Genomic DNA, 19,318 nt, shown 5'->3' on the forward strand with positions numbered 1-19,318 from the left:
CCCTATCATGTCGGAGGGTGTCTAGCCAGAAGTCCCTAAAGATGGCCAATTCGAGCCCCCTGACAATCTGTTATTTCCACAACCTGCCTGGCCGCTGCAGGCATCTAGCATTCAGGGAGGAAGGGGCTGGACACCAGGCCAGGGAAGGCCTGCCTCTCCCTGTCCCAGCCCCCATCCTGCTTCCCTCCCACCCAGTCAGCCTCCACAAGCCATAGTGCCCGGGATGCCCAGCTGCGGGTACCTTGCCTGTAGAGCGCAGCAGCGTAACGGGACGTGTTACTGGTGGTCTGGGAGGAGCAGAACGTCTGCTTGTCCATCAGCTTCCTGGGAGCACAGGGAGAACAGACATCAAGGGGAAAGAAGCTCCAGACCCAGGACCTGGCAGGCTCAGCCCCCTCCACCCTAAACACTTTATGAAATCCAACAGCGAGGGACCAACGCCACAGGAGAGGCTAACGTACCTCAAGAGGGAAGCTCACATGAGACAATTCAAGGCCTGTCTGTAGCCCAAGAGACAGGCAGGGGGTGGGAGCTCCCACTCCCATCAAGGGGCCATCATCTCAAGAGAGAAAGGTCTGAGGTGGGCCCAGCCATGCAAAAGTGAGACACTGGTAGGGAGCTGAGCAAGGGGGCACAAGGACTTAGGTGTCTTAAAGCCTTTGGAAGGCTCACATTTGAACACAGCGAAGCTCGGACGCCTTGGGGCCTGGGGAACTCACGAGGAATATGTGCTGGTCTCGTCGGCACAGGCGCCATCCACATTCAGTGCAATCTGCTCCCCTTTGCTGCGGCAATAGTTGGGATTCAGGGTGTCGATGGCCATCTCAAGCTCTACCTGGAGGCACCAAGCACCCCCACCAGCTATAAGGACGCTGAGGCACAGTCCCCAGGGGATGCCATGGCCACCTCCTAACCCCAGTCTTGCCAGTCTTGGCCCTGCTCAGCAGCAGGACTGACACATGTCCCTTCCCAAGGGTCTCTAGGCTGCAGTCCACGCCAAAGGCCATAAACCCAAATTCCAACAGAAAAGGCTTTTTTGGGGGTTTTCACGTAGTTTTGTTTGTCCCCCAACTCTACTCCCAAAGATCTATATCCGGATTTAAAAAATCAAGAGATTTCTCATGAAATCTCTTATCTCCACCCTCTCTTAAAAAGTCAGCAGAACTGGGCAATCCCTGAAGAGCACTTCTATGTGACAACGGGAGCGAGAGCTGCAGCAACCCAGATGGGGGCACATCCCCAGTCCTCCCGGTCCCGGTCACCCATCCCTGCGAGGCATGAGATTTCCCCATCACAAGGCCTGCTGCACACTGGCCCCCAGCCTTACCCTGTGAACACGAGTCATTCCCATTGCCCTTTCCCCCGCATCCCATTCTCTAACTCATCCTCAGCCACATTCCTCCCTGGCCTCCTCTGGAAATGCCCAACCTCTTTCCTTCTGGAACTCCTTCCTTCCTAAGCTACTGGTTCTCCTCCTAACTCTCCAACAGCTCCTTCTCTGGGCTTCCAGTCCGCAAAAGGCCCGTCTCCTGGTCTCCATCAGCCCCCACCCACATCACCACTCCCATCCCCCACCTCCATCAGAGGACAGCCCCACCTTCTGCTGCTTGGGCTTGATCTTGGCTGAGAGGTGCGGAATGTCATCGTAGGTCATCGAGGCTGGGCGCACAGGGTACTGGGGAGGGGAAGGGAGCCGTCAGTCCATCCTGCCCAGAGCTGCACTCCAGGGGCTCCAGCCAAGAATCACCACAGCCACCCTCAACCCCCAGGCCCACCCCCAGCAGAGATCAGAGGCTCCACTAGGCTCTGCTGGTCTCCACCTGCATCCCATTCTCATTGGGTCCACCCAGCCGTCTTCCAAAGGGCAATTTTCAATGTCTTTGACTTCCAAGAGACATGCCTAGGCATCAAGAACCCAAACAGGCACCAGCTCACATCACCCTTTGGGCTCTAGTAACACACAGAGCACTGCCATGGGAGTCAAGAGTGAGGGTACAAGGTCTAATTGCTAGTTACCAGGCCATCCAGGGAGACAAGGACAAGTGAAATGAGACCACAGGGAGCAAAGAAGAAAAACAAGACTGGCAAAGTGCTGCTCACTGCTGAAGCCTGACGAAGGATACATGGGAACTCATTATCTCATCTCTCTTCTTTTGCTTACACGTGAACTTTCCCATAATAAAAAGTTGAAGGCAGAGAAGGGAGCTGGTCTGCCAGTGGCCTGCTCAGAGAGCCCTCTCCGGGCCTGAGTGTTGTCATGCGTGAAGTTATTTTTATGTCACACCTTAACGTACTGCCCTGAAATTGCTTCTTTGCTCTGAACACACTGGGGACATCTTTCCACGTCAATCCTCACAGACGCACTTCTTTCTTTCTCCCACATTGTACGTATGCTACTGGGTGGATGGACAGGTCAAGGTTTGAACTCACTCTCAAAAAGCTGTGGCCATCGCTGCTGGCACCGTGACAGACTGAAATGAGCCTGGTGGAGGCAGCAGTGCGTAAAGTAAACTCTCCCCTGGAGGCCATTTCAGATTAGCTACATGCCAGCCCAAAGAAATGGGTGTTTCCTAAAATCTCACTGAAATTGCAACACAGTGACTCTGCCCTGCTTCCCGGGCCGGAGCGTGGGGCAGGACCTTGGAGCGCAGGTCCAGGAACAGCCTGCAGCTCAGCTGGTCTGGATGAGCCTTTGAAAGGGGACTGGGCTGGGACAAGCTCACTCACGACAGCCCGGGAGGCCTCTGGTTGGCCAAGGTCCCAGGCAGCTCTGTGATCTTCACATCTTGGGCTGGGAAGGGTGGTGGTGAAGGGCACAGGTTCTGGAACCACAGAGGCCTGGGTTCTAGTCCTAAGTCTGCCACTTGCTATTTCAGCTCCTCACCTCCCCGAGCCTGAGCATTCTCACCTCACAGGGCCGCTGGAAGCAGGGGATGAGGCAAATGGAGCTGAAACCAGCACAGGGCCTGGCACACCATGAACACGCCAGGGTCACTTCACCACCACCAGCTCCACCATCATTTTGCGGTCACTCAAGGAACTACGTTCAGAAGGCCCAAAGGACAGGCCTCCAGCCCCAAGGCCTGTAAAAGCAGACCCCAGAGGATGGACGCCAGGCCTCTTAGCACACGTTTGGAGCACCACTTCTGCCACCCCGTCCCAGGCCCCTTGCACAAGTTACTAGCCTCCCTGTGCCTCATTTTCTCCTACGCAATACGGGGACAAAAATCCTTAAAACAATAACGTTATTGTTGGGAATATAAAGTGGTGCAGAACAGCCTGTCAATTCCTCAAAACAGTAAACACAGTGTTTCCATATGACCCAGCAATTCCACTCCTAGGTTCACACCCGAGAGAAATGAAAACACATGTTCATACAAACACTTGTACAGAAATGTTTACAGCAGCATTATTCATGGCAAAAAGTGGAACAACCCAAATACCCATCAACTGATGCATGGATAAACAAAACGTGGTGTGTATATATCCATACAATGGAGTATTACACATCTGTAAAAAGGAATGAGGAACTGATACATGCTACAACATGGGAGAACTGGGAAAATATTATGCTAAGTAAAACAAGCCAGATGCAAAAGGCCACATACTACTTGATTCCGTTTATACGAAGTGTCCAGACTAGGCAAATCCAGAGAGAGAGAAAATAGGTTAATGGTTGCCTAGGGCTGCACATGGGAATGGGAAGGTAGGGGTGCGCAGGAAAAAAAAAAGTCCTAAAATAGACTGCAGTGCAGGTTGCACAACCCCATGAATAGACTAAAATCCACTGCATTATACACCCAAATGGGGGAATGGAATGGTGTGTGAATTACATCTCAATAAAGCCATTAGAAAGTTACACTCATAATAACCACCATGGGTTCTTGTGGGATGAAATGAGTTAACATATGTAAAGTGCTTTAAGCAGTGCCTGCAAACAGTCAATGCTCAATGCCTGAGACCCACTAGGACAGCTACCAGCCCAGGAGAGAGGGGAGGGGGCAGGGATAACAACTCAGGGGACTCACAGCTGGCAGGACTGAGGGCTCACTGCTGCTGCCCCGGCGCTGCTCCAGAAATGATGGTGGCCAACATGCTCAGTGCTAGCTCTGTGCCAGGCAGTGTTCTAAGCACTTTAATATGGACTCATCTAATCCCCATGGGGACCCTACAAGGCAGATATTATTACCGTCACCACTTTGCAAATAGGGAAATTGAGGCACAGAGAGATCAAGGAACTTGCCCAAGGGCTCACAGCTTAGTTGCGATGGAGCTGGGCCTCCCTGCGGCAGTCTGTCCCCAGAGCCCAAGCTCTAACCACTACACCATCCTGCCGCTCACAGTTGCCTTAGTTTTCCATCTTCAAAATGAGAGGCCACTATTGACCTGCCCACAAAAGCAAAGAGAACCCTCTTATCGCACCCTCTGCACTAAGAATTCTAAGCGAGGCTGAGGTTTCCCACAGTTCCCAGCCCACCACTTACTGCATCTCCACCACTCCACCAACACTGCTTTGTACCCCTTTACCTTCAAGCCCCATAATTACCTGAAACAGATAGAGCTTCTCTGCCAGACTTTTGGCCAAGTACACATCGATCTGGGGACAAGAGAAGAAGACTCAATCAGGAGACAGAACCCAGTGCCTGACCTGTACTTGCATGTGCACGCACCTCCAATTTCAGGTAAGGGATGGCGGCCCGGAAAGGCAGTTTGGGAGTGGAGGGAATAGCTCAGCTAATGCTAAAAACAAAGGGACCCAAGTCTTCAGTCTGCATATATCCAGGGCCTGCTATCCAGGTTCACTACAACCCAACAAAGAAGCCTCTTCCCTGGGGCTGCCCAGATCAGGATGCATCCTAGATGAAGCACTGTTCTGATGAGGATGGAGCAGGGGAACGCTCACCCACCTGTCAGGGCCCTCCGCCACCCGTCCAGGATCAGCCTGTCACTCTGTCTTAGGTGGTCCGAAAGTCCCTCCGAGACTGACCTGGCCCTACTTTCTTTCTTCTCAACACTCAGCGCCCCCTGCCCTACCATGCAGAAGTTTACCTGCTTCCTAGCTCTTCCTACGAACCACGTTCTCTCCCACCTCCAGGCCTTAAGGATGAGTAAAGGGTCATCAGGTGCAGGGGAAGTATGCACGAAGGAATTCTAGGTGGCAGGAACAGCATGTGCAAAGGCCAAGAGGCCCTAGGATGTGTCCGGATCTGGAACCCACCTCCCCACCCTCTGCAACTTGAGACTCCTTCCTTGTCAGTCTCACCCTGCAGATCCTAAGCTTCCCAAGGGCAGGAACACGCCTCACTCACTGCCCCCGGCACACAGTGGATCCAGTGAACAACTGCTGAATGACTGAACCTGGGTAAGCCCAGGAAGAAGGGGGAGTTGTCAACCCCATTCATTCATTCATTCAACAAATAGTCACTGAGTATCTATTAAGTGCTAGGCACTAAACTTGGCTTTGTGGACACAGTGACAAAGAAAACAAAATCCCTGCCCTCATAAAGCTTACATTCCAGTGGAACAAGACTGATGTCTAGGCTGATGAGTGCTGTGGCCGAGTGCAAAGCATGGCCAAGGTAAGGGGTTGGGAGTGCTGGGGGCAGTGTGCAGGGGCGTGGCCCACGAGGCAGGGTAGTCAGGGAAGCCTCGCTGACGACCTGATGCAGGATCAGAGACCCGTAGGCAGTGAGAAGGTCAGCCAGGCAGGAATCCGGGAGAAGAGGGTTCCAGGCAGAGGAGATGCCAACAGGTCCAGGGCCAGCCTGAGGACGGACGAAAGGGGCCCAGCCCCACTGCCTGCAGCCCTGGGCCCGGCGCTTTCCCTGGCAGCCCGAGCAGAGGGTGGGGACCAGCAGTTACCTCCTGTACAACTGGGTCATCCTCTTCATTGGCCATACTAGGGGGGGAGCCAGCCGCACAGTTCTCAGACTTGACCTGCAAGGGACAGCAAGAGGCCTGGACCGTCAGTCAGTCGTTCAGCCGACACTTCTGAGTCCCTATTCTACAAAAGGCCCTGCCTTGGGAGAGAGGAGCCCAAGACAAACAGAAACTCATCTCATTTCTACATCTATCATGAAGTCGAAAATACTCAGCCCACCGTATACCCCATCAGCCAAAAAAAGAAAGAGATAAACAACCAAGCAATGGGTACAAATAGGTGGACCCAAGTCACCACATCAGCTGCACCTGTGGGAAAGAACAAATGACTGGTTTTAAGGCTCTCTGACCACTCACAAAGAAGAAGGCACCGCCAGGCAGGAGGCTGGAGGCTGGCGGGTCCACAACCATGATGAAAACACTCGAGAACTAACTGGGGGCCATCGGGAAGCTCTAACGAGTCCAACGTCCAACAGGAAGAGCAGACAGTCCCAGGGCCTTCCAGGCTGTCCCTGTCTCTGATGTTTGATTTTCAAGCTGACTTTAAGCCCAACCTCGAGTGAGATGACTCTGCTCTCTGGGTCTCTGCGTGTGTGTATGTATCTGAAAATGGCCCTCTTCACATACTTTTCTCTAATGTGTGCAACACAACCCTGTAAGTGGCTTGACTGCCCCCATTTTATAATGAGGAGACTGGAACATTTGGAAAGTGGAGACATTTTACGTGTGTTACCCAAAGCCACACAGCAAGCAAGAGGACGCAACAGAAGTCAAAGCCAGGCCATACGACTTCAGGGAGCAGCTCCAGGTAGGGGGGTTCAGAAGAGGGAAGGGAAGGGGCCGGGCGGGTCATGAAGGATTAGGACAAGCCTGGAGAGCAGAGGGGAGGAGGGATCGCAGGTGACAGGAAGCGCTTCAAGCGGCTGGAGGAGGGAAGGCTGCAGGTCTCCACGCAGAGGGCGAGTGAAGGCGCCTGGGCACCCTCAGATCTCAGCAGTGCCCGGACCTCTACTTTCGAGTAAGACCACCAGGATTTTTATCTTACCAACTTAACATTTGAGCTATTTAATATTTAAAAAGGCAAAATACCTTCACCATGGGTGGGATTCAACATCATCAAAGGCCCCTGCTTGAGCAACACCACCGGAAACCACCTCACTTATTCCCAATACACATTCCAAACTCAGACTGCTCAGGCCAAAATGCTGGCATCATCCTAGATGCTTCTCTTCCTCTCATCCCGCACCAGCAAACCCGGTCAGTTCCACCTCCAGAGAACGTCTGGAAACTGGCCACCCCCACTGCCACAGCCCCAGTCCAGTCCAGTTCTATCTCTTACCTGCATTACCGCAACAGCCTCCTGACTGCTCTCCCCGCTTCCAGCCCCGCCCCTCCAATCTGGGCTCCAGCCCACAGCCCCTGGTCCTTTGGAAAGCCAAGTCAGATCATGTCACTCCTCTGCCTTCGAAGGCCTCCTCCCTCCCATCTCACTCAGAACAAAAGCCAAATCTTTTTTGCCCCCCCCCCCCCCCCGCCCGACTTTACCTCTCAGAGCTCATCTCCCACAGGCCTCCTTCCCTCTTCTCTCCCCTCCCACCCCACCTCTGGGCCTTTGTAAGGGCTCTCCCCTCTGATCACCTCATGACTCCCTCCTCCTCTTTAAGGTTTCTGCTCAAATGTCAGCTCATGGCTAAGACCTTCCCTGTCCACCCAATTCAAAATTGCAACCCCCCCCCAACTCCCTTCCCTGCTCTGGTTTTCTCCATAGCACCTATCGCCCTGTGACTGTGTATAGCTCTGTGTTTATTATCTGTCCCCACCACCATTGCCACTAGCTGGAAGCTACAGAAAAAGCAGAGATTTGCATCTATTTGGTCCCTTGCTGTAGCCCCAGTGCCAGGTACTCAATACATATTTGTTGTCCAAATAAATGGATCACAGGAATGCTATTTAATAGGGAGCTACCAAAGGATTCTGAGTAGAGGAAAATCTGGAGGGGGTAAAAAGACAGACTAGAGGGAAGTAGGCCACCACGACAGCCAGGAGATGGAAGACTGGGGGAAATCAGAAGCCCCGAGGGCCGGCCCAGTGGTACAGCAGTTTTAAGTTCGTGCATTCCACTTCTCGGCAGCCCAGGGTTCGCTGGTTCGGATCCCGGGTGCGGACATGGCAAAAGCCATGCTGTGGTAGGCATCCCACATATAAAGTAGAGGAAGATGGGCATGGATGTTAGCCCAGGGCCAGTCTTCCTTCAGCAAAAAGAGGATTGGCAGTAGTTAGCTCAGGGCTAATCTTCCTCAAAAAAAAAAAAAAAAAAAGTCCCGAAAGGACAGTGTTAGGTGCCTTCTAAGGCCCAGACAGAGAGCAATTGATGGGGGAGCCCAAGACCCCCCCATCTGCACTGGCTGCCAAGACCACAGATGTACGTCAAGCACCTACCTTCTCTGCAGTTGGCTGTGTTCACAACTGAGACTGGGGCCTTCCAGGTGAGCCAGGGAACAGATCATTTATACTAAGAGGGTGTGGCCAGGGAGATTCCCAAACCGCAATCATTCTCCCAGACAGGCTTTCCCGGCTCTTGTGCTCTGCTGGCCTCTCCCAGCCACAGAGGAGCTCAGGGAGGATGAGGTACCTTGAGCTGGAGCCCCTCCCTCCAAGGTACACCTGATTGGGTTACTGCAGGGGTTAAACACCTCGCTTCATCCTCCCACCCAACATCATCCAACTTAGTGGTTTTCAAAGTTTTGAGCCTAAGACCCACAGTAAGAAACCCATTTCAGGGGCTGGCCAGGTGGCATACTGGCTAAGTTTGTGTGCTCCACTTCTGCGGCCCAGGGTTCAACTGTTTGGCTCCTGGGCATGGACCTACACACCACTCATCAAGCCATGCTGAGGTGGTGCCCCACACAGAAGAATCAGAAGGACCTACAACTAGGATATACAACTATGTACTGGGGCTTTGGAGATTAAAAAAAAAAAAAAAAAAAAAAAGAAAGACGGCCAACAAAGGTTAGCTCAGGGCCAACCTTCCTAACAAAAAAAAAAAAAAAAAAAAAAAAAACCCATATCTTTAAAAACAAAAAAAGAAATCCATTTCATATAAACAACCCAGAACATATATACAATTATACAACTAAAACAAGGTTTCATACAGCCATAATTGTCTCCAGTAGATGTGATGCAGTGACGTTTTCTACTCTTGCTCATTAAAATTAAAAATGCTGGTTACAGGGCCAGTCCAGTGGCCTACTGGTTAAGTTCAGTGCGCTCTGCTCCAGCAGCCCAGGTGTGGTTCCTGGGTGTGGACCTACACCACTCATTAGTAGCCATGCTGTGGCTGTGACCCACATACAAAATAGAGGGAGACTGGCATAGATGTTAGCTCAGGGTCAATCTTCCTCAGTAAAAAAAAAAAAAAAAAAGCTGATTAAAATCCCAAGTTGATTTCACATCCCACTAATAAATCTTGACCTGCAATTTGAAAGGTACTGCTCCAACAAGTCTTCCTGTGGCCCCTCTTTCCTACCTCCAATCCTCCCAGAAACGGCCCAAGTTATTCTTGTAAAAAAGTAAATCACATCATTACCCTGCTCAAAACTCTTCAACTGTCACATGCAAAAAAATCCCAACTCTCTTTCATGGCCCCAAGGCCCTACATGATCCTGCCCCACCTTTCCCTCATCATCCCCTTGGCCAGGTGACCACTTGCTGGGCTTCCAACAGGCCAAGCTCCAGCCTCCCTCATGACCTTTCCACGTCATCCATTTTCCCCAGGTCTTTTCAAGGCTGGCTCCTTCTCATTAGACATCACCACCACCCCCTCCAGAAGGAGCTAAGATTCCTTGACCGCCCCATCTAAAAGAGCCCCTCGCCCACCTCCAACCCCTTCCCAGTCACTACCACATCTCCCAATTTTACTTCCTTCGCGGTTCTTATCACGATCTGGAACTACCTAGCCTGTCTCCTTATGCATTGTCTGTCTTCTGCACTAGAATCTGAGCTCTATGAGGGTCTCTAGATGCTTCAGTTTCCTCAAAAAAAGTGGAGATTTTTATGGGGATTTGTTATGGGGATGATCATCTTTTCTTTTTAAACTCACGCTATTTTCCCATTCCTAGAACAGTGCCTCACATAAAGTAGACCCTCAATATAGTACAAAGATTCAATGAACGAGTGTCTGAAATCAGGGGGTCACACAACCTCAACCCCGTGAGCCTACCTCTGCCCCATCAACAGAGTGGGGGCCAAGAGACTGAGCCGCATGGACACTGGAGAACAGACAGTGGCTGTGGCCCAGGCCAGAGCAGGCCTCCCAGCCACCACAAGCCAAGCTCCCCTGACAGCAGTGACTACCCGAGCCTCAACAGGGGGTCTTGTGGCCACAAGCAGACTCTGTGGCAGTGGCTCCGTGGCCTTAGGCACAGGAAACTTCCCTCAACAGGGAGCTGCTCAATAAATGGAAAGGGGACAAGGACACCAGGTGGAGCTAAGGAGGGGTTCAGAGCACCCAGGAATCTAATCTGTCAATTAGAAAAGCAGAGGCAACTCCAAATGATCTCCAGCTGTTGGAGGGAGTGAGCGAGGTCTGAGGGGATAAAATACAACGGAGTTAAGAGGAGAGGGCCCCAGGGCAAACAGTCTCAAGGCCTGGCCTCTAACTGGCTGTATCCCCTGGACAAGGTATCTCCCCTCTCTGGGTCACCTCAGTTTCCACCTCTGCTAAAGGAAGACTTGGCCTAGGGGACAAGAACAACTAATGAACCCTTAACTGAGTGTCAGATCCTTCTCTATGGACTTGAAATACATTCTCATTTAACCTTCTCAATAGCCCTATAAATCAAGATTTATCATCTGAAATTAAGAAATGAGGAAACTAAGGTTCAAAGAGTAAGTAACTTGCCCAAGGTGACAGCGCTAGAGAATGGCAGAGCCAGGACAGAAAGCGGGGTCTTGCTGTCAAAGATTCTTATTCTCATTCTTAACCACTATGCTGCACACACTTCCAATAAAAGGCAGTATGGTATAGTGGGTAAAAGCCTGGACTCCAGAGCAGAACTGCAGAGGTTCAAATCCCACGCTTGCTACTCACCATCCACAGCCCACCTGGCACTGTTTAAATGTCCGTTATCGTTCGCTATTTTCATCCCTAAAAAGGGGATTATAAAGTACCGACCTCCAGAAGACTGCGGTGAGGATTAACTACGTGATTAACGTAACCTGTGAGAGTGTTTGTTATTACTTGGCAACACGTTTTCTTCTAATCTAAGAGGATATGAGATTTAGCCACAAATCAAACGCTGCAAGCTGGAGCTTCTCCCGTCTTACCCGATTTAGCCCTCACCACAACCCTATGAGATAGGAAATTCTATTATCCCCATTTCACAGACGAAGAAACTGCGGCGTGTGCTAAGATCTCCTCTTCCTGCCCCCAAACCTACTGATTCTAAAACTAAGAACAGAACGACCTTGTTTCTTTACTGGTTTACTTGACGTGCTTACTGACCCCTCCTCTGACCAAATGGTCAGGGTCGCATCCGCGGCATATAGTTGGCTCCCAATCATCACTGAATGGTGGCTTCAACAAATGAACGAAGAATTCCGGGCCTGGCCGGGCGGAGGCTGATCTGGTTCAGCGGCGAGCAGGGGACCCAGGCAGGCCTGGTACCTTCCCCCTGCCCATCAGGGCGGGCGGGCCGCCGCCCCGAGCCACACTGTCCAATGGTTTTGCCTCCCTGGCGGGTGGGCAGGCCCCCTTCTCACGCCCACCACGCAGCCATCGCCACAAGCCTCCGCGCCGGCCGGACACCGGCTGCCTTGGGACAGGTGCTCCCGTAGAAGGCCCATCTGGGCCGGGAGGGGCAAGGCGGCTGGACCCTGAGTCACCGCCGGCAGCATCGGCCGCGGCCCCCACCACTCCGGGGCCGGGGCCAGGTCGGAGCCCGCGGCCGGCCAGGGTCTACCGGGGCAGGCTGCCCATCCTTCCCGCCCGAGTGCCGGAGGCCCTCAGCCCCGGGGCACGGCGCGGGCCTCCCGGCCTACTCGGCAGCCCAGCCCAGGCCCACCTCGGGAGTGCGGGCCGGCTCAAGACCAGGCGGGCGCTGCCAACTCGGCACTCACCTCTCCGCTGGGCCCGCGAGCGGGCGGCGGCAACGGCCCAGGTAGCCGCGGGCTGCAGAGGCGGCGGCGGCCCGGCTCTCCTCTCAGGCAGCGGCCATGTTGCTGGTGGAGAAACTCAGGCGGACACGTGGGGGGAGCGGGCCGGCCCTCGCGCTTCCTTTTACCCACAATACCCCGCCCCGGCGCACACGGACCCGCCCCCTCCGCCGCTCCATTCATGCAGGCCGCTAGCCCGGCGGGCAGCAGGGGGCGCCCACGCACCCTCAAAAGAGAGCCGAAAACAGCCCCGCGCGGAAGCGAACCAGACAAAAAGCTGGCCTTGGCAGCGGTGGGATTCGAACCCACGCCCCCGAAGAGACTGGAGCCTTAATCCAGCGCCTTAGACCGCTCGGCCACGCTACCCGGCTGGAGGGGAAGTCTTCCAGGGACCTACTTAATACGCTTAAATGCACTTGCAGCGCATTTTCCTCGGAGTTTCTTTGTTTAATATGTGCTTTACCTGATCTTGATAGAGCTATTTAAAAGAAAATATTTGCGCCAATCTTTAGATGCAGAGTTGTTCCAGATAGATTAAAGGGAAAAGCAGTTTGAGTCTGTGTTCTGAGTCGGGTGTTTAAACTCGGAGACCTCAGGTTAAGCCACGCTCCTCGGGTTACGTATCTCCGGGAGAAATGACGAATTCTGGAAGAAACCCGCACCACGGGCTCCGAAGCCAAAGCAGGGAGCTGGTTTGTGCCCTTCTCTGTGAAAAGTTGTTTTAATTTTTAATTACACAAATAATACGTGAAATTTTGCAAAATATTAAAACTTTGCAGATAAGGTACAAATGCCTTTTTACCTTTGACCCCCATGCTAAGTCCCCTCCGCAGAGGTAACCCTTATCATCAGCTTCGTATATATCCTTCTGGATCTTTTGCTGTGAAGTTATATGGATATATGTACGCATAGAAAATAGAGGTTTTGTTTTTATTGTGTATGAGTTTTTACATATTATCGTGCTATTAGTATTGATCTGCAATTGACTTTTACCCAACTACATATTTCAAATATCTATCCATATGGACGTATATAGATATTTAAAAATACAGAAAAAGTGCAAAGAAAGAATAATCATCCATTTTCCTACCACCTAATATTGAGGCATTTCACTTCCAATTCTTTTCCTATGTATATACTTTTTTGTTAAAATTTACACAGGTAATGGTGAATATGTCGTCCTTTTAAAAATCCATTAAAAAATAAATGGACCGTTACAAATAAAAATAAATCCCCCTTCCCAAACATCCTCCCTGGCTATAACTATTTATCATGAATTTGATGTGTATCCTTCCAATCCATCTCTTACACTTTCATATCTATATATACATTTCTGTGTGTCTTCTGTATATTTTTCATTTACATAAACATTACTACATTGTAGCAATATCATTCTGCAACTTGCTTTTCGCCTCCAACATTATGTTTTCGAGGTCTATTACAACACATACAGATCCAGTTTCTCCTATGCTATGAATATGTGTGTTTAAATTGTTTATATTAAGTTAAATTGTTATATTCAAGTTTCTGGTTAATATCCAGTAGACACACACCCTGACATTGGGGCATTCCACATTTCTCCTTCTCTTCAGTTCCTCCTTAAGCCAGTTTTTTCTCCATTTATCTTTAACAAAAGTATTGATACGCAAAGATTTCATTGTGCTAGGAGAGTTTGTTGCTTTTAAAGGAATTTTTAAAAAATACAGAAGCAGCCATCTATTGAAGACACCACCAGTCACTGAAGGGGATTCAAAGCTAAATGAGGAATAGTTCTTGAGATCAATAGATGCATTGCTCTGGTTACAGTGTTTTAGTACCGGGGGACTGTATTTGTTTGTGAGTTGTGTGCTGTGTTTTCCAAAAAGAAATATCCCAACAGTGAAGAATAATTACTGGCATCTCTGCCTAATCCCACTTCTCTAGGAATTGTTTGACTAGCCCAGAGAATGGGTCCCTGGCAGACACATTTGTGCTGTGCATCCCTGCCCCATACCATGGCCAGCGGGCTCTATGAGACATAGGACTCAGGGTGGATCAATCAGATTTTCTTTTGAGAATCTAAACTGAGACATGGTGAGTTTCTCAGTTGTTAATTTGACTGTATTAAGTGTTGGAGTTACTCTCTGAGACTGACTGGATCTAGGGAAAAAGGGGAAATTGGGTGGCCATATTCTGTGAGATGGATTGGAGAAGTAGAGAAAGCCAGTGTATGGAAAAAGAAAGAATGATCAAATGAAAAGAACAGAGAGTCGTAGAGAAATCCTGATGGTTTTCTGGCTCCCAGCTCCAGACTATTCCCAGGGCCCATTAGGACTTAGCATTCTTAGAGACATCCCTTTATCATTGGAATAAATTCCCCTTTTCTGCTAAAGCTAGTGCTACTTGGGAGCTGTCAATTGTAACCGATAAACCTGCCTTGCACGGTAAGGGCTCAAATGAAGCTAGCGATATTTCTACCAGAACATTCTGGAGCAATTCAGGTCTGTGCCTACTAAAACATGCTGACGGGGATAATTAACAGGGAACCAGCAGGGATGCAGGCTGATTCTGGAAGGCAGAGCCCAGGGCCTTCTTTTGAGAGTTTCTTGCAGTCTTGCAGCCCCATTCCACAGCTGTCTTGTGACAATCAGATATGGAACTAATAAGTAGGAGAAGCAGAATGTTGCATTAGAACTCTTGGACCCACAGGGTTCCAGCAGCTTTAGCCTGGGGGATAGAGGGAAGGGCTGAAACCATGATTATCCCTTAGTGTGTCTACTTCTCTGTCCGCCCCACTCCCTGCTCTGGTGCAGGTGGAGTGGGGATGGGCAAGCACCACAGATCAAAACTGCCCACTTGGCCCCTACCCCCGGTCTAGGGGCTGTCAGGTGAAGGGTGTCTGTGTATATCATAAGCCCTCAGCTGTGGGCAGTGAGGATGGGCGGAGCGGCTCAGTCCTGGATCCCCTCCATTCTTCACTCCCTTGGCCCCATAAAAGGAAAATGATCACAAACCTGGTCCAAGACCAGACCTTTCCTCCAGGAACACGGACCTCCTTCTGGAAAGAAATTAACGTTCCTGGTAAAATGCTTAAGCATTCTTATGAAATTTAATAACATTGAGATTTGAACTGGGAAACTAGTTTTCTACCCACCCAGTTGACTGTCGTTTGTCAGTCAAGAGCCTAGTGAACTTTTCTTTTCTTTTTTATTTAATCCTTCGCTTGTCCTATAAAATGTCCCTTTCAAGACAGAGGTCAGAAGAGTGGTTACCCTCGTGCGGGGTGGGGTGGGTGGGAGTGTACTGCCTGGGAGGGGCCCTGAGGGAGCTTTTCTGCAAATGTTCGAAAATTCATCAAGCTGTACAATTTTTTTTTAATGATCCGGAAGGAATTTTATTTTATTTTATTTATTTATTTATTTATTGAGGAAGATTAGCCCTGAGCTAACATCTGCCACCAATCCTCCTCTTTTTGCTGAGGAAGACTGGCCCTGAGCTAACATCCGTGCCCATCTTCCTCTGCTTTATATGTGGGACGCCTACCACAGCCTGGCTGATGAGCAGTGCCATGTCCACACCCGGGATCCGGGCCGGCAAACCCCAGGACGCTGAGAAGTGGAGCGTGCGAACTTCACCACTGTGCTACTGGGCTGGCCCCCAAGCTGTACAATTTAAGATTGTGCAATTTACTCTATGTAGGTGATACTGTAATAAAAAATAAATTTTTCGAAAATATCCCTACCAAGTATGGATCTTTGAATTGGCCTCCTGGCAAGTTTACACTTGCCACAAGGCTGTAATCCAGTTTTGATAGAGGATTGCAACCAAACCCTCAGAAAAGTTTTAACACTTCCCTCTTATTTTCAGGGCCCTTTTCCTCTTCCCCTGCAAAGGGAATTCTCTCTCTGGGTGGGAATCTGTTGTTTTTGCTTTCCCAGAATCCTTTCCCCCATTTTCTGCTTCCAATACTGATTTTCCTTTGGGGAAACGCTCCTGTCTGTGGTCTTGGAGGAACTGTCAATCAAAGTGCTAAGGGGATGGGCACAAGACCCAAATTAGACCAATCAGAGAATTTATCCTAGAAAACTGAATCTGGACTCCAGTTATTGTTTAGCTCAACAGTAGGGCCGTGAAGTGAACTTCCAGACCATTACCCCCTGCCTGCTAGATCTCCACACTTGGCCCTATAGCTTATTTTCTAAGGCCTGATTCTTTCAGTTTTACCCTCCATTCCGTAAGCTACTTCTTCCCAAAAATATTGCTTCTTTGCTAAAGTTAGCCTGCATTGATTTGTAATGGCAACCAAGGAACCCAAGTGATCATCCCAGGCCTCCCCAAAAAGAACTTCGTACTTGCAGAGGAGACACATTTTAGTTGTGAGCAGAGCACGTACCCTTAGCACGGCCATCGGAGCACTTTTTTCGGGAACAAATGCTTAACCGGAAGAAGTGGGACATGGGCGTGAACTAGGACTCTCCCTGGTAAACTGGGACATGCAGTCGTCTTAGACCTTGACCACTCAAAGGTCCATCCAAGTTGACAGACTTGAGTGAGATTTTCTGTGTTGAGTCAAATTAAGCTACAGACTCCACCACTGGCACCCTTCCATCAATTCCTTGAAATTTCAGCTTTGCAAACCCAATCCTGGTGTCCCAGGAAGGTGCTGGTAGGTCGTGGGAATAACACAGCAGCATTATCAGTTGGCATTGATGATATCTGATCTTCAAACCTCCAACTTTCCTTCTTGATTAATGAAAACATTCTTGGCAAATGATTATGGGACCCTTTTAAGCCTCATTTTTCTCATCTGTAATATGATCACAATAATACTGCGATTTGTTGCAGAGTTAGAGATAACTGTATATACCCAGCCCAATGTCTGACATAACACATATTCTTGTTTCTAAGACACATTTTTTCACATTTTAATCTCTCTAAAATTGACCTGCATCTTATGATCAATGGCATATTGTTTATTTTCAGGGTTTTTTTTCCCATTAATACTTAAAATAATGGTGCATCTTAAGAGCAATGGTGTTTTAGCTTCAATAAAACATAGTAGTAGGTGTTTAATACATTAATTATTATAATCAATTTTTTTTTTTAGGATTGGCACCTGAGCTAACATCTATGGCCAATCTTTTTTGTTTTTTTTCTCTTCTTCTCCCCAAACCCCCCCCAGCACATAGAGTTGTAGATCCCTCTGGTGGTGCTATGTGGGACACCACCTCAGCATGGCTTGATGAGCAGTGCCATGTCCGCGCCCGGGATCCGAACTGGGGAAACCCAGGGCCACCCAAGTGGAGTGCGCAAACTTAACCACTCGGCCATGGGCCACTCTCTATAATGTTTAACTTAGCAAACTTAATTTAGTATTTTTAACTTAGTAAATGTTTTAAATTCTTACTTCAATTTGATAATTTTACCAAAGTTGTACATGTGTATAACATAAATGCTACAAGGCTTGTTATCAGAATTAGCCATACGCCTGTCCCTTTCGCCCAGGCAACCACTTTCAACCTTTAGCTGATTCTTCTGGTATTTATCTCCATATTCTAAACAGCATGCTTAAATTGTTGCTTTGTTTTTTTTCTTTCAGTTTTAGGCATTCCCTACTGACTTCCCACTGAGTCTTTAACCATGCACCTCCACTGTCACAACCACTCCCCTCACCCCAACCCTCCTAATAAAGTCATATTACAATTTCATTTGAGTGATAATTAGTAAATGCTATTCACTAAGCTTGGTCTTAGCTGTATACACAACTATTTTTCCTCTTCTGGAAAATATTGTTTATAGTTAATAATTGCCTTTTTCTTACCTAGTTTCTATGAAGTCATCCCTAATTCAAATCCAAATTGTCCATCCTTGCCACAGACACATGAGGTATGCTATCACTTCAGCTTCTTGAAGACATTTCTCCCATCGCCTGACACGGACCATAAAGTCTAGCTTTACAGCAAGGCCGCTATGTTGGATTGCCCTTCACCTTCACAGAGGGTCTGACTTTGCTCCACTCTTCTGCACTCTTCACCCTATGAATTCCCTGTTAGTCCCTCCCGACACTGGCCCTCTTTTGATAGAGCAAATCCTCCAGTATCTTCTGAAGAAAGAGGGAGATTACATTTTTGAGAATTTACATGTCTGAAAATGTCTTTATTCGACACTTATACTTGATTAACAGTTTGGGCATATCATTTTAGGCTAAAGAGCATTTCTCCCAGAATTTAGAAGGCATTCTCCTCCAACTTCCAAGGTTACTGTTGAGATGTCTGATGTCGTTCCAATTCTTGATCCTTTGTGTGAAACTGGTTCTTTCCCTCTGGAAGCTTCCAGGATCTTTTCCTTGTCCTCAATGTGCTGAAATTTCATGAAGATGAAACCTGGCACGGGTCTAATTTTATGCATTGTCCTGGTACTTGATGGGTCCTGTTGTCCTAGAAAAACACATCCTTCAGTTCTGAGAAACGTTCTTGAATCTTTTAAGATCCTCTCCCCTCTACTTTCTATTCTTTCTCAAACTCCTAAGTTAGGCTCCTAGACTTTTTTTAAAAAGGATTTACTTTGGTTTTAATTAAGACTACTACACTTTCTTCCCACCAGATACTACTTAATATTAAGAGCTCAATTCTTTGGAATTTAGTTTATAATTGGGAAAACTAAAACTGTGCATGAAATAACAAAGAAGAAATACAAGTATGTAGGAAGAAAAACAGCTGGATACCACAACTGGCTCATAAAGGGAAAAAACAAAACCAGTCCTACCCGACTTATGAGTTCCTTTTGGTGATCTGAAACACTGAGAAGAAGTATGTCAAAGTAGAAGGAAAGAAACCAAACCTTTTCGGAACCCTCATTGTATTACAGTAAAAGTTATCTGCTTATTGCTAAATGATTTGTACACTGGTAGGACTGAGTTACACTTTTTTATATTTTAATCAATACAATTTAGTAAAGATGATATCTATATCTACATGGAAGTTCAATTTATATTAAAGTCTCTATGAAAATTTTGATTATGAAATTAAGATCTTAGAATTCTGGTCCCAAATTTTAAAAGGCCAAGATCACTTAAAAAGCTACACATACATAATCTTAGGCTGTTCTTAGCTATTTTCTCCACAAATATAACAATTATAACTGCTCCACCGTGGAACAGTTGTGCAGCCCAGAGTGTGTCTGTTCCTCCGGCTCTGAGAATTTTCTCCTAGTTTCTCATCTTTTATGTTTTTTGTTCCACTTCCTGGGAGATTTCTCTACTTTTATTTTCCAACCTTTCTATTAAGTTACTCATTTTTGTAAGGGT

The 19,318-nt window shown here is 48.6% G+C and overlaps 1 protein-coding gene and 1 non-coding gene across 8 annotated transcripts in view; both read right to left on the bottom strand.

The window, feature by feature from the left end:
- The window catches only part of POLR3E (RNA polymerase III subunit E), a 31,516-nt gene extending 19,384 nt beyond the window's left edge, over positions 1-12,132 (bottom strand). For 2 of the 7 annotated variants that reach the window (XM_046666862.1, XM_046666861.1), the window contains exons 1-6: positions 11,998-12,132; positions 5,863-5,937; positions 4,547-4,597; positions 1,598-1,675; positions 720-835; positions 242-324 (exon numbers count right to left, since the gene is read on the bottom strand). In XM_046666862.1, the coding sequence (XP_046522818.1) occupies positions 242-324; positions 720-835; positions 1,598-1,675; positions 4,547-4,597; positions 5,863-5,898 (364 nt within the window). In that variant the 5' untranslated portion in view covers positions 5,899-5,937; positions 11,998-12,132. Of the gene's footprint in view, positions 1-241; positions 325-719; positions 836-1,597; positions 1,676-2,908; positions 3,084-4,028; positions 4,169-4,546; positions 4,598-5,862; positions 5,940-11,997 lie in introns of those variants that run through there. The other 5 variants (XM_046666866.1, XM_046666863.1, XM_046666867.1 and 2 more) reach the window with 5 other exon arrangements.
- A 185-nt stretch (positions 12,133-12,317) lies between these two features.
- On the bottom strand, positions 12,318-12,399 carry TRNAL-AAG (transfer RNA leucine (anticodon AAG)). Its single transcript has one exon. It is a non-coding gene; the product is annotated as a tRNA-Leu (tRNA).
- Positions 12,400-19,318: the final 6,919 nt, after the last annotated feature.

The sequence above is a fragment of the Equus quagga genome, chromosome 7 (assembly GCF_021613505.1).
Source record: "Equus quagga isolate Etosha38 chromosome 7, UCLA_HA_Equagga_1.0, whole genome shotgun sequence".
In the NCBI taxonomy this organism is placed as follows: Eukaryota; Metazoa; Chordata; class Mammalia; order Perissodactyla; family Equidae; genus Equus; species Equus quagga.